Consider the following 18854-nt stretch of genomic DNA (forward strand, 5'->3'; position numbering starts at 1 on the left):
TCCCTGCTCACGCTCCACACACACAAAACATGTTTTGTATTGATGAATCATTCATCATTATTCGTGGATATAATGAGTTTGCGCTGGGAAATGCAGCTGCAATTATTGGCCGTGTGCGTCCGAACAATGTGGTTGTTGCTGCGGTTACGCCTGTGTCTTTGATCTTGTTGTCGTTTCTCAGCCCAGGGGGCACTGAGGATGGATTGAAGGAACAACATTGTTAGCCATGAAAAAATTATCCAATGAAAGAATGCTCAAACATCTCCTGTACTGGTTATAAATATGTAAGGGATAATGCCCGACGAGGAGTCCATTATCAGGATTTAATGGACGACGCGGAGGCCATTAATTCCTGATTATGGACACCTTGAAAGGCATTATCTCGCTTCTACCATGGTCACTTGCCAAAGAAAATAAATTACGACCATTAATTTATATTTCAATGCATTTTACAATCCAATTGTAAGTTTTTCACAAGCCATAATTTAGTTTCCCTGGTAACGAGGGTTTGACTTATACCTGGAACAATCATTACCCTCCCGTAAGGTTCTTCTGCAACGGAAACATTGTTCACTGCTCCAGTAAATAGGACGGACCGTGGATACGATTTGGCAATGGGAGGTGTTCTAGTCCGCTCAGCTATGAGCCAGAGAGCTAACGTAATGCATTGTACATTTATATAATTCCAAATTCGTCCCAGCCTTTATACCACAGATACTCTGGGGTCTATAGCATATAATCGCATTGTCTGATTACAGTTTAATTCATTTTTCACAATTTACCAGCTCTCGTTTTTAAGGCTAGTGAGAAGCGCCAAACGCAAGTAGCTTTGTGGGCGGTTCTATGGTGATGTTGCTATTCAACCGGAAATCCCAAAAATTTTACCCTGTAGCCTGATTACCCGTAGTTGTGGTTTGGGCGTAACGTGCAATAAACCAATGAGAGTGCCATCTCCCATCCGCTTTAAGAGCCATGAACGCATTTTGTCCCAGCCTTTTTACCACAGATACAATAGCATATAACCGCGTTTTCTAGTTATACAATTGAATGCATTTTTCTGAGCAGACAATTTAACTGGAACTACTTAGTAACTGTCCATATATCAGGAATTAATGGACACCCTGCCGCCAATCAGAATCGAGTATTCCCCCAGACCATGGTATAACCATAAATAATGCCCTATAGTGTACTGTACCAATAGATATATCAATATAACTTGAGTGTGATTGTGCGGTCATACCGTTGTTTTATGAGTCAAACCGCTTCTATCATATTGTGTAAATAAATTATCTAATGACCTTATGAATAATATTGTTTTATCATATTGTGAATTAAGTTTGACCATTGAATTAATTATGACATTATGAAGTAATTAAGGTTGAGTCATATTGGGAATAAGTTATGACATTATGAAGTTAGATTGTTGAGTCGAATTGTGAATAAAGTTAAAAGTTATGACATTATGAAGTAATATAGCTGAGTCGTATTAGGAATAAGTTATAAATGATGACCTTATGTAGTTAGATTGTTGAGTCGCATTATGAATAAAGTTATAAGTTATGACATTATGAAGCAATATAGTTCAGTCATATTGTGAATAAAGTTAAAAGTTATGACATAAAGAAGTAATATAGCTGAGTCCTATTGGGAATAAGTTATAAGTTATGACCTTATGAAGTTAGATTGTTGAGTTGCATTTTGAATACAATTATGTTAAGTAATGAAATCATTGAATTAGTTTATTGTCATATTGTGATTAATGTTATGATAAGTTAGGACGTTATGGAGTTATATTATGGAGTTATTGAGGCATATTGTGAATAATGTTACGATACGTTAGGACATTATGGAGTTATATTTTGAGTCATATTGTGAACGTATACAGATCAATTATAGTAATTTTCTTCCTAGTCAATGTTGTGACTTATAAAGTTGAGTCAAGTTGTGTTTAGTCAAATGATTGAGCCATGTCTGTCAGTCAGCTGTCACTCTCGGGACAAATGTATTTGTAGGATTGAGTGAAATATTGGTAGTCAATTTGATGTTCCCAAGCAAATGCTGTGCAGCCTGGTAATATGAATTGAGATGTGCCACTATATGATACATCTGGTCACACGCACACACCTCTATTGGTGACACCTCCTACCTTGCAGTGTGTGCAAGATGAGCAAAGACCACATGCCGTGTCAAGTTAGTGTGTGTGTTTGGCACTCAGTGGCAGTGTCTATGTGTGTGTGTGTGTGTTTATGCATGTCTTGGTCCGTGCGTTTGTATTAATGTGTTTAATAAAGAAAATTAGGAAAAAGGGTTAGATTAAAAGGGAAATAAAGTAGAAAGACAAAAACTGAATTATGTAACAACAAGAAGAGGAAGAAAAGAAAGACTAGAGAGGGAGAGCCCTGCAACAATAGAAAGAAGAAAATAAAAATAAAATACAAAAGAAAGTAAAGTCAACAGAGAGCTCTACTCCGACCAAGGAGCAGGTGTGTGTGAATTTGTGTGTGAAAAAAATAAATAAATAATAATAATAATAATAATAATAAATATATATATATATATATATATATATATATATATATATATATATATATATATATATATATATATATATATATGTGTGTGTGTGTGTGTGTGTGTGTGCGTGTGTGTGTGTGTGTGTGCGCGCGTGTGTGTGGGGGTGTGTGGGGTTGTGTGCGTGGGCGTGCATGCGTAAATGTGTAAATACTAAATATGCATCAATATCTCTGCAAGCTGTATATAATCAAGGGTGTTTTATTAGATGCTGTAAACATCCTTCAGGGACTCCGAACATCTGAAACACATATTTCAGTCATCACCATGAATGTACCTATCATCTTGATACAAATGTGAGAGATATTTCAGATATTTCTCAATTTGAAGGACCTATGGTGCCCGGCAATGTTTCAATGTTTTTCATAACAGAGATAACATGAATAAAATAAAGTCCATTGAAACCTGTACTGTGTTACCGGGCACTTTCATGATTTCAATATTTGGGACTATTTAAAAAGGATTATAGTATCAAAACAAACTCTCCAAATGCCGTGTGAGTTTGGAACTGCATGATCAAAAGGTCAATATGGAGGTGTTTTCCAAATACAATACTGTCGATTATATTTCCTCATCCTTGTCCAATTGGGAAGCCTTTTGATGACAGCTGACTGGCTTGCCACACACACACACAGACACACAGACACACACACACACACACACACACACACAGACAGACAGACAGACAGACAGACAGACAGACAGACAGACAGACAGACAGACAGACAGACAGACAGAGACACACACACACACACACACACACACACACACACACACACACACACACACACACACACACACACACACACACACACACTTTGGACCAAAGTTTAACAATTTAACAAAGCCTAGACCGTCCACGGGGACTCAAGTTGCAGGAATCAAGTTGACAAGAGCTACAAAAATAGCCCGTCCAAGCCTTGAAGTGCAGTTTATCAAAGCACTTATTCCGAATGTACAAAGTAAACGACTAAGCCGACAAACAACATTAGAGTCACGAGTTTAGCAGTGAGATCTCACAAGCCAACGGGAGGATATTCTGGGTAAGAGTCCTTGTTTCAGGGCACCGCAATGAGAGTGAGTGTTGGGATGGAGTGTTGGAGGCTCAACACCACCGCCGCGCCGGGCGAGATAAGAGAGGAGAGGCAGGTGGAGGAGGCACGTAAAGGCCGGGGGGGGGGGGGGGAACCGAAACAACCGAATAGCTGATACTGGGATGTAGAGATAGGAGGAAGAGGTGGGGAGGAAGCTGGCTTGGTGGGAGGGGTGTGAGGGGGGGGGGGCTCCTGCAGAGTCTTTTGATGGGGAGATTGAATGGGAAGGAGGGCTGAACGGGGGGTAGAGGAGCGATAAGGCGACCGAGGAGTAGGAGTGGAGGAGAGAGGGGTCGTGGCTCGTGGGAGACTACCGCTGTGCTCTTCGATTACATCCAACGCTCCCAGAGTAATCCCCCACCCCCAGCCGAGAATGGACTGGAGGTGACGGGGAGCCTGTGTGTGTGTGTGTGTGTGTGTGTGTGTGTGTGTGTGTGTGTGTGTGTGTGTGTGTGTGTGTGTGTGTGTGTGTGTGTGTGTGTGTGTGTAATGTACTTCTCTTAACATTGGATATTCTGTATGCAACATACAGTCGCATACAGAATATTGGAAAATATTGGAATATTGGAAAGGAAGAAAGACAGAGCGGTGGAAAATAATGGTGAGTGAGGGAGCGAAAGGGCAGAGGAAAGGTAGTACACGGGTGATCAAGGAGAACCGGGGCAATACTGTATCTCTTTGCACACGCAAAAAGCTCCCTTTTCCTCCTGGAGTGGGAGTGTTGGAGATGGAGTGAAGAGCAGAGGCGAGAGAGCCAGGTGGAGAGTTAAGGGTGGAGGATGCGTCTTCTAAGCCATCGACCTTCGTCCTGTTGTTTACTTTTTCTTTTTTTGTGTTGAATTGAATATTTTTCCTTTTTTTTGTACTGAGTGACAGGATTTGTGAAGGTCACACAGCTTGTTTTTGTCCTCCTCTTCCTCTTTGATTGGCATGTTCAACCTGCCCTTCACCTAGGAAAACGTTGGTCAGAGGAGGAACTTCTGCCTGTCTTTCTCACGTACGCACGCACGCAGGCACGCACGCACACACAAACAAAAGACTAACAGATGGCATATTATTTCCTGTGACCTCTAGCCTTCATATATTCATGTAGAACATAAAGCTATTGGTACATTCATAACTCAGTGTTTGTATTCCCAGAGCGAGGGACAGGGCCCACTCCCCCTAAAAGGATAAGTCCCAACACACTTCTAGGTCAGCCATATGTTGAAAGGCTTATTCTGTTCTGACCTCACAACCAGCCGTTCATCACTGGCTCGCTGTACCATTTTAAGAGGGTGGGGTGACAATATACAGAATAATCTCAAAACGTGATCGAATGAGTTGGGTCTTTTCATATGAAACTAGTCAAGTGTATCGCGTGTTTCTGGAGAGAAAAACAATTAGCCTAATGGCTGCGCCGTGCGATTAGCATTCTCAGAGTCGGGGGCAGATGAAACTATATTTAGAGCGTATCTTGTTTCTCTAATTCGACCCGTTTCCAAGTTAAACTGTTTTAAGTGGACAAACTGTAGGAGGGATGTGTTTTAATTAGAGCTGTCAAGCGATTAAAATATTTAATCGTGATTAATCGCATTAATGTCATAGTTAACTCTAATTAATCGCGATTAATCACAAATTATTTTTCTATGCTAAATATCCCTTGATTTTTTTGTCCCATAATTCTTCTAATTTTAATTCTCTTATCAACATGGTGAAGTGCATCGGCTTGCCTTGTGCAAATGATTTTTTATTGATAACAACATTGGCATATACACTGATCAAAACAGGACGATACAAAAAAAGAGCCTATAGTGCAATTAAACGACTGCTTTGAACAATGTCATTTGAACATAGCAGTCAGGCTACTGCTTCTTTGTTTTGAGCCAAAGAAAAAAAAAAAAAAAGTTATTTTTTTTTTAAATATAAAATAATTGCGTTAATCGCGCGATAAAAAATTCAACGCCGTTAAATTTGGTCTGCGTTAACGCTGTTAATAACGCGTTTAACTGACAGCTCTAGTTTTAATCATTACGGAAATTGGATGGCTAGAAGTAGAAGTGCTGACCGTCCATTGGTAACTTCCGAAAAAGATGTGACCCATGAGGTGATGTGATTGGTTGAGGAAGTATGGCTTGGATGAATGGATTGGGTCTCAGTTTATGTAATAGAACATAACATGGGGCACAGGATTTACTAAAGATTAGAGTGATTGACTCCCAGCGTGATGGTTTGGGGTTGAAACCCTTAGTTCTACCTGTAGTGTCCGGTCATTGAGCCACAGGCAGCAGTCGTGTAGGAGACTAAACTAGTGAAGATATCTCACATGGACCCTTTCCCCAGAGCTGCTTCTAGCCCTGTCCTGCTTCATGAAAGGACCCATAATAAGTGTTTAGTGTAAGATAAAAGTAATAAGAGCCTCCATTCTTTTTCCTGCGTTGATGGCTCCAGTAAGAGGAGTCTATCCAGTAAGAGGAGAATTTGTAAGCGCCATTAAATCCATGGACTGAATAAAATGGGTCAGAAACGTACAGAAACAAACGTAAGCAATAACGAGCGACAGAAACTGTGGAGCTCGAACAACGAAAACACAGCTGGAGATATTGAGTCGTTAACACAGGTAACGGCTGTTTCATCAATGAGGACACACAGCTCCAGTCTCTCGCGATGGTCGAGAATACGTTCTGCGGTAGTACATATCTCGTCACAGAACAACGAGGCGCGACTCCGTGCCCTTTCGGTCATTGTCTTCCGGCCGGGCTCTGTCCCGCCTCCCACCTGTCAGTCACCACAGTCTCCTTCCTTCTCCATCCAGGGATGAAGTTCCGCGAGGTCCTGATTAACGTGTCGCGGCAGCAGGTGGAGGACTTCCACGGGCCCGAGGACTACTGGTGTCTGTGTGTCGCCTGGAGCCACCTGGGGACGTCCAAGAGCCGCAAGGCCAGCGTCCGCATTGCATGTCAGTGAGGGAGCTGTGTGTGTGTGTGTGTGCAACCCGGTCTCACGAAAATACGTGACACTGTCACGTTATTTAATCTATTGAAACGTGATCAGGGACAAGTTTTTTCAAATTTTTCGTGTCAAAAAGCACAAATTTCAAACTCATGTATTTCAATTGGAAGTATTTTTTTTTGAAGTATTTTTCGTGTCACTAAGCACGACTTCCAAACTAAGGTTCTGTCCGGGAGAGTTCTCCCTAATTTCCCTTAAGGAGCTCCGTACAGAACATTTATTGTTAGAAATTGTCTGTGATAACTAACAATATGCCAGCTTTTGGCCACCCGTTTCTACTTAAACTTGTCTGTGAACAATATGACAGCTTTAGGCCACCCGTTTCTACTTTCACCTTTGATTCTGAGAAATTGTGACAATTCACGGATATATTAAATGCAGGTGCGCTGCTCTGTATGCAAACCTCGAAGGAAAAAAGGGGAGCTGCTTCATCTGTTCTTTTTAGAATTGTATGTCTTGATGTTTTGATCTAGCCATAGATCTATTGTCTTGTTTTTGGCTATGTGAATGGAAGTCCGCGTCGATGCCTCGCAAGTCCAGTGTCGCGAGCGGACGTTGCCATGACATCTAGAAATCATACCGTATTTAATGGGTATCATTAATATTGATGTGTAGGGGTTGATTATAACTCATGAATAATATTGTTTATACCACAGTCTGGGGGAATACTCATATTCTGATTGGCTGCAGGGTGTGTATTAACTCCTGATATAGGCCTACAGACACCTGCTAAGTAGTTCCAGACAGTGTTTAGATTCTCTGCCCGAGCCCGAGCCCGACCCGACACGACCCGACCCACGGGCCGGGTCGGGCCGATATTTCCCACCACTATCCTCGGGCCGGGCCTTTGATCGAGCGTTTTTATTTTTATTTTATCATTGGTTTATAGGCCTAATCTGAGGAGAATTAAAAAAAATGTTGGGTTGAAATCGGGCTCGGGCTCATAATTACAGTAAATCTGTGGGGGGGGCCGGGCACGGACAGAACGTGCACGGGCTCGGGCTTGATTTTCTTTTTTAATCGAATGGGAAATGCAATAGGCCTATTTTAGGACAGAATCACCGTTCAACTTGTTTCTAATAACATTTCTAGCGAGAAATATACTTTTTACTTGCATAATCTTTAGTCAGTGATTACGTCTGATCTTTAGTTTTATAGTTATTAGGAAAATTTTATCGGCTCGCTCGCATGTTTCAACAACGTCAGGTTGCTAGGGACGCCGCTTTCGCTAAACTAGCAGCTCACGTGTTTCCTGCGTTTGGGTTATTAAACCGTTATTGTATCTAACAATGATATTATCTTGTTAGAAACACGTATATCTGAGAGCCAACCCAGTCGCCAGAAGCAAACGTTGACAGTGTACGTTTTTGTGAACACTGGATTACGTCGCATTTCAACATAAAATAGCGTGTTATACACACACACACACACACACACACACACACACACACACACACACACACACATACACACACACACACAATGCATTTGCTGCTAAAACAACAGCAACAGATATTCCCTCAATTATTATTACTTTCAAAACGTTGGCCAAAGTGGAATTACTTTTTTATTTGGGCTGCTTCTAGGACATTTTGGGTGGATTTTGAACGGTATGTGGGCAGGACGTTTTTTTGCAGGACCTGGCAACCCTGCGCTGTTGCCCGAGGTGCTGAAATGCTCCGGAACAGATCTGGATCCACTATGGCCAAAAGACTTGTATGCCCCCCCCCCCCCCCCCTTGAATAAATACTATGGCAGAATAAAGAATAAATTCATGCTTTATCATTCAACTTGAACATGTGTTTTTACAGTATAGCGCGGTGGAGGGATGACGTATGTTGGCCAACCCAGAAGTGAGCGTCGCCCTGGTTTCCCTAAACAAAAAGCCAACGGGTTTTTCCATTGGATTTTGGATTATGGCAGAAAAATTAGCATCTTTGAAGCACCTCCTCAAAAACTGAAAATAAATAAATATATAAAAATATCTGTGCTCCAAAGAGCGAAATGTAAACGAATGCATTCTGAATGGGAGTGTTTCTCCGATTTTTCCATGCTACACAGAACGAAATGTAAACCCATGCAAATAAAGACTTCATGTTCATAATAATTTAAATATCATTAATCTCCTGAGTGTGTAGGGTGGTATTTAATTTTTTTCAACGTGGCTGCATCCAGTCACTTGACCGTCATGGTTGCTATGGTGGTTGCTATCGACCGCCCCCTCTAATCCTTACATGGTTCTAAAAACCACGCGGCAAAGGAGCTGCCGTCAATTGTGTTGTTTTTGTCGTAAACTAGGGTCCGATGGTTAAAAAATAGACAGATATTCCAAGGTATTCTTAAAAGGCAGCTTGGATGTTTTTATTTTCTGCAGTTTAGACTCCAGAAAATTTTTGAAAGCAAAACACCAAGCTCAGTAGTCTAACGAGGCAGGGTTATTTGAAACAATTTATTGAATAAATATTTATGAGAGGTCATTCTTTCTCCTGAGTTTGCTTCCCATTTATGTCTAGTGTACAACCATACTGTCCACAAGCATCACTCCCCCCTCCCCATATGGATTTGGAGAATTGTTGTCACGTCCCAGTGGTGGAGGTATCATATATATGAAAGAGGGCATTCAATTATACTACAATGATCAATTAGGAGGCCGAAGCCCTAAAGGAAGTGATGCAATAGGTGACTGCGTTGACAACATTTAAGTAAGCTGGGGTCTCTTATATATCAAAGGGGGTCTCAAAGGACGCATACGCTTCAACCTGTGGCTCCAGCCCTACAGGAAATGACTCAGCAAGTGCTCCATCTCGTTGCACCTGCACCCAGCGGCTCGCTTGCATGATTTTGGCCTGAAGTTCTTCCCAGACCTACACCCTAGCCATCCAACATGCATATCTTAGAATCAGGCCTCTCTTTAATAGTGACAAAAAGTTACGAGAGAAATACATATTAACTTTTTGTTATCTCATAAGCGGCGTGGTGCCGGCTCCTTTTGACCTTTTGACCCCAGACTTCAAAAACGTGGCCACAGGCCAGCTGTGTCTACACACCTTTAGCCACAAATGTACACCTCCATCCCACAAAAAATGGGGACTAGAAACTAACCTCTGTCTTATGTATATTTACTGTACTGTTGGAGGTCACGCCCCTTTTCCGGCCTTTTCGAGATAGCTAGGGAAACAAAAATGTTTACACACATTTCCCGGGGCCCCGAGAACGACATGTCCGAGATTTGGAGTTCTAGCGGACGTTTTCCCATTTGGGAAAAAAAGTTTTCCCAAATGGACTGTAATTTGGACAAAGCCCCTCAGAAGTGTTGCCTGCAAGACCTAATGGTTCAGAATGTGGTGGAAAAACAGTTTTTGAGATAGGAAGGTCCTACCGCCCATAAATTTGAATACCTTATTCTAGGGCCTAACTGGGACCCCCGCACCGAAACTTGGCCCGGTCGGACCCCGAGGGCAGGAAGGGAGGGCCCTTCCTGCCCGAAACTTGGCCCACTCGGACCCCGAGTGCAGGAAGGGGGGGCCTGGACTTTCATAATCTTCGCTCGGTGAATGTGAAGGATGTTTGGTCGGATAGTTATGATGAAGAATCATAATGTGAATGGGAATATTCTATAAATGTCTTGATATCATCTTTCGTCCCAACACTTCTGCTGCAGCCGCTTAAAGTCTCACTCCGAGAACCTTAAAATATGAAACAATCCATTAGAAGTATGAAAATATCTTCCCGGTGGCGTAACGGGGCAAACAAAGTGTCCTTTGACATCTACGTTTCGAGGCGATTGCAACAGTGCCACACATGATCATATTTGAATATGTTTCGGGGTAGTAATTAGCTGTCGTTTTTGGAGGCCTTTATCAATAATGACCAGCTATAGATTTGCTTCCCGATGGAGATTTTTGACAAATTACATGTTATTTAGCATCTACACGTTAAGCTGCCCAATGAGATCAAGCTCGCCCTCTTACCACACCGAGATCATGTCATAGACCATAGGTGTACCATGTAAAATACATGTTACCACCGCGATGCTTGGTGTCATTGGACTCAGCTCAACGTGTAGATGCTAAATAACATGTCATTTGTCACAAATTTCTATCGGGAAGCAAATCAATAGCTGCTCATTATTGATTAAGGCCTCCAATTTCGACAGCTAATTGCTACCATTAAACATGTTTGAATATGCTCATGTGTGGCCCCGTTGCAATCGCCTGGAAGCGTAGATGTTAAATGACACCTTGTCCGCCCTCTTTCGCCACCGGGAAGATATTTACATACTTCTGATTGACTAATGAATTGATTCAGCTGTTCCCCCAGAAGTCTGGGGTCAAAAGGTCAAAAGGAGCCGGCACCACGCCGCATATGAGACAAAAAAAGTTAATGTGTATTTCTCTCATAACTTTTTGCCATAATTAAAAAGAGGCCTGATTCTCAGATGTGCAGGTTGGATGGCTACGGTGTAGGTCTGGGAAGAACTTCAGGCCAAAATCTTGCAAGCGAGCCGCTGGGTGAGGTGCAATGAGATGGAGCACTTGCTGAGTCATTTCCTGTATGGCTGGAGCCAGAGGTTGAAGCGTACATGCGTCCTTTGACACCCCCTTTGATATATAAGAGACCCCAAGGTACAGTTTACTTAAATGTTGTCGACTCAGTCACCTATTGCATCACTTCCTTTAGGGCTTCGGCCTCCTAATTGATCATTGTAGTATAATTGAATGCCCTCTTTCATATATATGATACCTCCACCACTGGGACGTGGCAACAATTCTCCAAATCCATATGGGGAGGGGGGGGGTGATGCTTGTGGACATTAGGGTTGTACACTAGACATAAATAGGAAGCAAACTCAGGAGAAGGAATGATTGTTACAAATAACCCTGCCTCGTTAAATCAATGAGCTTGGTGTTTTGCTTTCAAAAATAGCTTATAGAAGAAGTCTAAACTGCAGAAAATAAAGACATCCAAGCTGCCTTTTAAGGATACCTTGGAATATCTGTCTATTTTTTAACCATCGGACCCTAGTTTACGACAAAAACAACACAATTGACGGCAGCTCCTTTGCCGCGTGGTTTTTAGAACCATGTAAGGATTAGAGGGGGCGGTCGATAGCAACCACCATAGCAACCATGACGGTCAAGTGACTGGATGCAGCCCCGTTGAAAACAATTGAATACCACCCTACACACTCAGGAGATTAATGATATTTAAATTATTATGAACATGAAGTCTTTATTTGCATGGGTTTACATTTCGTTCTGTGTAGCATGGAAAAATCGGAGAAACACTCCCATTCAGAATGTGCTTCAAAGATGCACATTTTTCTGCAATAATCCAAAATCCAATGGGGAGACCAGGGTGACGCTCACTTCCGGGTTGGCCAACATACGTCATCCCTCCACCACGCTATACTGTAAAAACACATGTTCAAGTTGAATGATAATGCATGAATTTATTCTTTATTCTGCCATAGTATTTATTTAAGGGGGGGGGGCATACAAGTATTTTGGCCATAGTGGATCCAGATCTGTTCCGGAGCATTTCAGCACCTAACAGCGTAGGGTTGCCAGGTCCTGCAAAAAACGTCCTGCCCACATACCGTTCAAAATCCACCCAAAATGTCCTAGAAGCAGCCCAAATAAAAAAGTAATTCCACTTTGGCCAACGTTTTGAAAGTAATAATAATTGAGGGAATATCTGCAGCGAAATGCATTGTGTGTGTGTGTGTGTGTGTGTGTGTGTGTGTGTGTGTGTGTGTGTGTGTGTGTGTGTGTGTGTGTGTGTGTGTGTGTGTGTGTGTGTATAACACGCTATTTTATGTTGAAATGCGACGTAATCCAGTGTTCACGAAAACGTACACTGTCAACGTATGCTTTTGGCGACTGGGTTGGCTCTCAGATATACGTGTTTCTAACAAGGTGATATCATTGTTAGAAACAGTAACGGTTTAATAACACAAACGCAGGAAACACGTGAGCTGCTAGTTTAGCGAAAGCGGCGTCCCTAGCAACCTGACGTCGTTGAAACATGCGAGCGAGCCGATAAAATCTTCCTAATAACTATAAAACTAAAGATCAGACGTAATCACTGACTAAAGATTATGCAAGTAAAAAGTATATTTCTCGCTAGAAATTTTATTAGAAACAAGTTTAACGGTGATTCGGTCCTAAAATAGGCCTATGGCATTTCCCATTCGATTAATAAAGAAAATCAAGCCCGAGCCCGTGCACGTTCTGTCCGAGCCCGGCCCGCCCCGACAGATTAACTGTAATTATGAGCCCGAGCCCGATTTCAACCCAACATTTTTTTTAATTCTCCTCAGATTAGGCCAATAAACCAATGATAAAATAAAAATAAAAACGCTCGATCAAAGGCCCGGCCCGAGGATAGTGGTAGGAAATATCGGCCTGACCCGGCCCGTGGGTCGGGTCGGGCTCGGGCTCGGGCTCGGGCAGAGAATCTAAACACTGACTGGAACTACTTAGCAGGTGTCTGTAGGCCTATATCAGGAGTTAATACACACCCTGCAGTCAATCAGAATACGAGTATTCCCCCAGACTGTGGTATAAACAATATTATTCACGAGTTATAATCAACCCCTATACATCAATATTAATGATACCCATTAAGTACGGTATGATTTCTAGATGTCATGGCAACGTCCGCTCGCGACACTGGACTTGCGAGGCATCGACGCGGACTTCCATTCACATGCCAAAAACAAGACAATAGATCTATGGCTAGCTACCCTTTTTTCCTTCACGGTTTGCATACAGAGCAGCGCACCTGCATTTAATGTATCCGTGAATTCTCACAATTTCTCAGAATCAAAGGTGAAAGTAGAAACAGGTGGCCTAAAGCTGTCATATTGTTCACAGACAAGTTTAAGTAGAAACGGGTGGCCAAAAGCTGTCTTATTGTTAGTTATCACAGAAAATTTTTAACAATAAATGTTCTGTACGGAGCTCCTTAAGGGACATTAGGGAGAACGCTCCCGGACAGAACCTTAATTTGGAAGTCGTGCTTAGTGACACGACAAATACTTCCAATTGAAATACATGGGTTTGAAATTTGTGCTTTTTGACACGAAAAATTTGAAAATACGTGTCCCTGATCACGTTTCAATAGATTAAATAACGTGACAGTGTCACGTATTTTCGTGAGACCGGGTTGGTGTGTGTGTGTGTGTGTGTGTGTGTGTGTGTGTGTGTGTGTGTGTGTGTGTGTGTGTGTGTGTGTGTGTGTGTGTGTGTGTGTGTGTGTGTGTGAGGGGGTCACGCATATGTCAGTTTGGAAACTTTTTTGTTTTTAAGTTGGTCTGTATAAGTACAGTGTGTGTGTGTGTGTGTGAATACAGTTTTGTCTGGGTTAGTTTGAATTGCTGACTATTGTGTTTATGCTGTATATGTTTTTAATGGTGTTTGTGTTTGTGTGTGTTAGTGTGTGTGTTTAAAGCTTTGTCTATGTTGCACATTCATCATAAAGTGTGTTTGTGTGTGTGCGTGCGTGCATGCGTGCGTGCGTGTGTCTGTCTGTTTGTGTGTGTGTGTCCTGATAAGTGGTGTCCCCTGACTCGCTCTGCTCTGCTGTTTCCTTCCAGACCTGAGGAAGAACTTTGAGCAGGACCCCCAGGGCACCGAGGTGCCTCTTAAGGGCATGATCGTGCTGCACTGCCGGCCCCCAGAGGGCGTGCCATTGGCGGAGGTACGGCCCCTCCCCTTCCCCCCCTCCCTCCCCCAACCCCCCCCCACACCCTAAATAGCATCTCGACTGGGTTTTATTATTATTTCTCTCTCTCTCTCTCTCTCTCTCTCTCTCTCTCTCTCTCTCTCTCTCTCTCTCTCTCTCTCTCTCTCTCTCTGAAAAGAATAATGGTATTGATAGCTGTGGGGATTATGAAACAAAAGAGAATATTAAAATGCTCCACGCTAAGCTCCTCCATATAGCCGCCTCTCCATCTGTCTCCGGACGCCTTCTTAAAGATGTATCAGACTGCTACCTTTTGGTTTGTGTGTGTAATGAAAGATTAACAACGCACAAATGGAGTATTGGTGTGCACCCCCCCCCCCTTCCCAACCACTCAATAGTACAACACCTCATGCATCATTCAAAGAAACTCAGGCTAACAAAGACAATGTTTTCAGTAAATAATGCAACAACAAATATGTCCCTTCTCTGGGTATTGCCCAGGATAATATTTGCATCTAGGCTTGTGGTTGTACCTTCCCTAACCCTCCTCCCACACTGGTTTGAGGGTGTCTGAGACGTGGTTACTGTGGGAGTGTATCAGGCAGCTCTGGGACGGTGGGGAGAGGAAAAGCAGGAATCTTAACGGAGAACAAGGAAGATGCAATGTTTTGTGGCGGGATGGTGTAGGGCAGCGGCTCCCAACCTTGGGGTCGGGACACTACTCGGAGAGGCACATGGGGTTCCTTGTCTGGCAGACGTAAGCTTTGGATGTTTGATGATCCATTTTAGCAAACTTTATTAATCTCATAGATGCCCTGATTATAAGAAATAGCTGCCTGTTGACTCCTAGCCAGGAGCAAACTGCCTCTAATCACTTAGTGTATGGTGGAGCGATGCGATGGACTCTACAAGGACGTAGATGTTATAATTGTTTTTTTGGCGGTAAAAAACATCTGTGTTCATAAAAGTCTAAGTTGAGGTCGCAAACATTTCCAGAGCTAGAAGTGGGGTCACGGGCAAAAAAACATTTGGGAACCGTTGGTGTGGCTGTTTCGCTCCCAGCTGAAGGGTTCTGGCTTTGATGTCGGCAACCTACCCTTAATCGCCCTTGTGCGAGACACCAAACCATGAACTACTATGTATTGTGTCTGCTAAATGACACCATGGTCGTGTGAGTCATTCAGAGTCCTCTACATTCAGAGACAGGTTTAGTGTTTTCCTTTCAGGTTCTGGCATCTGTTGCAGCCATCGATTAGTTTATTTGCTAAACTATGTTTGAGCCCACGACACAGTAGATTTTGACTTGCATCTGTTGTAGCATTGTGATCATTTGTTTAAATACTCAACACAACGCCACAGCGGTCAAATAAACCACATTTACATATTCTAATTTTGTTAGCTTTTCTCCCAAATGTTAGTTTTCAACTATTATTTATTTATTTTGGCCAGAAGCACCTTTTATTTTTTTATGGCCCACACATTCTGTAATTTCGCTACAGTACCTGCTGTTGTTCTCAAGGGAAACCACATCAAACTGCAGGGAAACAGGGATAGAACCTGGTCACGGAGAGGAGAGTCTATCCAAGCCAAGATATATGATGCTGCCAACCTACTTATAGGGGTTATGGGTGTTTGTGGCTCGGTCTGTGTGTGTGTGGGGGGTTGTTAATACTAACTGGAGGATTTTTATGCTAATGAATCTGGAGACAAAGGAGTTACCAGTCATGATATTGCTAGGGGTAATAATCCCAACGTCTGTCAGACGCGGGGTTGGGGATAATGTATCGCCTCAGAACAGCTGAAGTCTGCATTTTGGAGGAATTTAATTTGCACAAAGACCCAAATATGGTGGAATCTCTTCGACTGAATGCATCTTTTATGGCAGCGGAGTAAAACTATAGACCCCGGGATCCGTCATGATTCAGTTAAGTAGTTGGAGGAGCAGCACCACGGAGAGTCTCAAGGTGCTTATTAATAAAGTTCTCTCTCTCTCGCCCTCTGGGTTCTCCCCTTTACAGATATGAGCAAATATATTACTATCCTATCGTATATTATAGATGATTTCAAGTGGCTTTAGTAAAGAGAGAATGACTTCAACTCCGTTGTGGGCTTGGTATACGTACCCTAACCCTTACTTTAGCATGATAACTACCCTTAGGGTAGTTATCATGCTAAAATCAAATGAGTCAAAAAATGAGCTCTCAGACGCTCAATGAGCCTCCTCTATGACCACCCACTAAAAGACGAGCAAACAAACAAACAAACAAACATCAGTGTCCATCCATTAAACCCTCATTACCAGCCCTAGGGTTCTGCAACCTAAATGGATTCATCATTCGTCCATTCATTCCAAAGGTCACCGAAAGCACTTCAGATGTAATTATTATGCAATGAACACAAACATTTCCTCAGACAGGTGGGGGGATGGGATTTCACCCCAAGGACACAGAGAAGATTGTGACCCATCCTGACGTGGTTCAGAGTGCCCTCCTGATGTCATTCAGATTGGCTTGGATTTGTGGATCTGATTTCCTGAAACTCATCGCATCATGGGGGGGGGAGTGTGTGTGTGTGTGTGTGTGTGTGTGTGTGTGTGTGTGTGTGTGTGTGGTGTAAGGTTTGGAGAAGGCGGAGCGGGTCTGGACGGGGTGGTGCGTATGAACTAATGAAACCCCCCAGTTTTGATTGAAATGAATGGAGCTACGGGAAAAACGCTATCTCACCATACGTATGTAATTACCTTCCTGTCACTTCCACTTCCATTCCAACAGAACGGCGGCAGCGACTTTGGGCCCACAGTCATGGAGTTATTAGTTATTATCCTCCAACCAGTAAATAGGTCATTATTCAGAATTTTTTTTGGGAGCCAAGCCTCGCCTTGTTTGTCACGGTGAAGCTACAACACAGGCTTGTTCAAAAACGACATATATTAGCATTAGTTCACACCGTTTCGTACCAGATTAAAATAATAACGCCACTAGTATTCAACAATATGTTTGCTATTTCGGACCCAACAGACTGTGGGACACGATTCTGGAATCCAGAAACTATTATTTTGCAGAAGGATTCTGTATTGTTGTGTTTAGCGCCCACCTGTAGCGACCAAGCAGGGCGGAAATAGAGGTCAGCAGGTCAAGCTCTCCACCGTTTGAACCGATCCAGAACCAGAACCCCTAAGACTGCTGTTGCCCAGCAACACACTGCAATATTATTATCTTTATTTATTCAAACAAAATATACAAAGCCACTGATTTTGGTGATAATTTTTAGATCCCTTTTGAAGAGGTACGTGTGGGACAAGTATAATTGTGTATAGAATCGCATCAAAATCCCATCGATTATTCCGCTCATCAAACCCAGTCGCACTAAATCCATTCAACCAAAGCACCGTTCCTCGTGTGTCGTATCGGTGCCGCTGTAATCGAGGTGTGTATCAAATTGCTTTAGAAGAGGAAGGCACATCCCTACTTACTAGTAAAACTGTCACTAGAAAGACTCTCAAGGAAGGCTGCGTCATCATCACGCTACAAACGTCACAGACATGAGAATGGCCTGTGTGTGTTGAGTGTGTGGCCGGCTCATTAACCCTCGCTGCTATCTGAAGTGTAAGAAATGTACCAATTAAGATCTTCTATTCCTCCGTCGGCCTCAGGCTGCTTTGAGGCCCCTTATCAGGCTGCCTTTGAGGGGGGTCTCACATTCTGCAGGGACTACACCCCTCAAATGTTTTTCAAACAGATTGCTCATGGGTCACGATAGTATGGGGTTTATCATAGCATTTTGTTATATATTTGACGTCATATGTGTTTCATTGTATGGAAAGCCATTTTAGTCAATGTTAAATAAATAAATACGTCAAAGAATAAATATTGCTACAAAATAAATAATAAATTAATTATAATGAGGCAATCACTATATCAATTATCTAAATGTGTCAATATGGTTAAAAAAGGGTAAGAGGGCCCCTTTTGTAACAACAGGTGTGAGTGTGATTAGCCATTACAAGCCATTCGAAAATCTGCCTTTTCCTGTGCCTTATTGACATCACGAGTGAGTAATGGTCTGTTATGGCTAATCACACTCACACCTGGCGGTAAAATAGGGGGCCTGTGAAGAGGACGTTTTAAAGAACAATGAATAGTAATTGAGGGCCGGAAAGACCCTGGGTTTGAACCCTTAAGTTTGCACTGCCCTTGACCAGCAGGCAAGATGCTGAAACCCAAAATGCCTCGAAAATTCGCTTTGGATTCCAGAGTGTACTAAACACAAAAGTAAAAGAAAAACTCAAATAAACAAGTAGAAAGAACATCAAACCTAGCCTTAGTAGCACTCAAATGGAGGGAGGAGACGCAGAAGAGGATTAAACAGGCTCTAAAGCGTGTGGGAGGTGTTGCCTTTTAGCGTGGATGACTCGCCTAGCAGTGGGACGGTTGCTGGTTCTATGTGCAACTCTGTGTATGGTTAATGTGAGCGGGTGACTGTGAGGGCATCCATTGTGAAGCATTACGA

General features: G+C 42.7%; 1 protein-coding gene across 2 annotated transcripts in view; it reads left to right on the top strand.

Annotated features, from left to right (window-relative positions):
• Positions 1-18854, top strand: part of LOC115541952 (netrin receptor UNC5D) — a 182600-nt gene that overhangs the window by 104528 nt on the left and 59218 nt on the right. For both annotated transcript variants that reach the window (XM_030353927.1, XM_030353926.1), the window contains exons 3-4: positions 6460-6603; positions 14257-14360. In XM_030353927.1, coding sequence (XP_030209787.1) covers positions 6460-6603; positions 14257-14360 — 248 coding nt within the window. The remainder of the gene's footprint in view (positions 1-6459; positions 6604-14256; positions 14361-18854) is intronic.

This window comes from Gadus morhua, chromosome 4 (assembly GCF_902167405.1).
Source record: "Gadus morhua chromosome 4, gadMor3.0, whole genome shotgun sequence".
NCBI classification, from domain to species: domain Eukaryota; kingdom Metazoa; phylum Chordata; class Actinopteri; order Gadiformes; family Gadidae; genus Gadus; species Gadus morhua.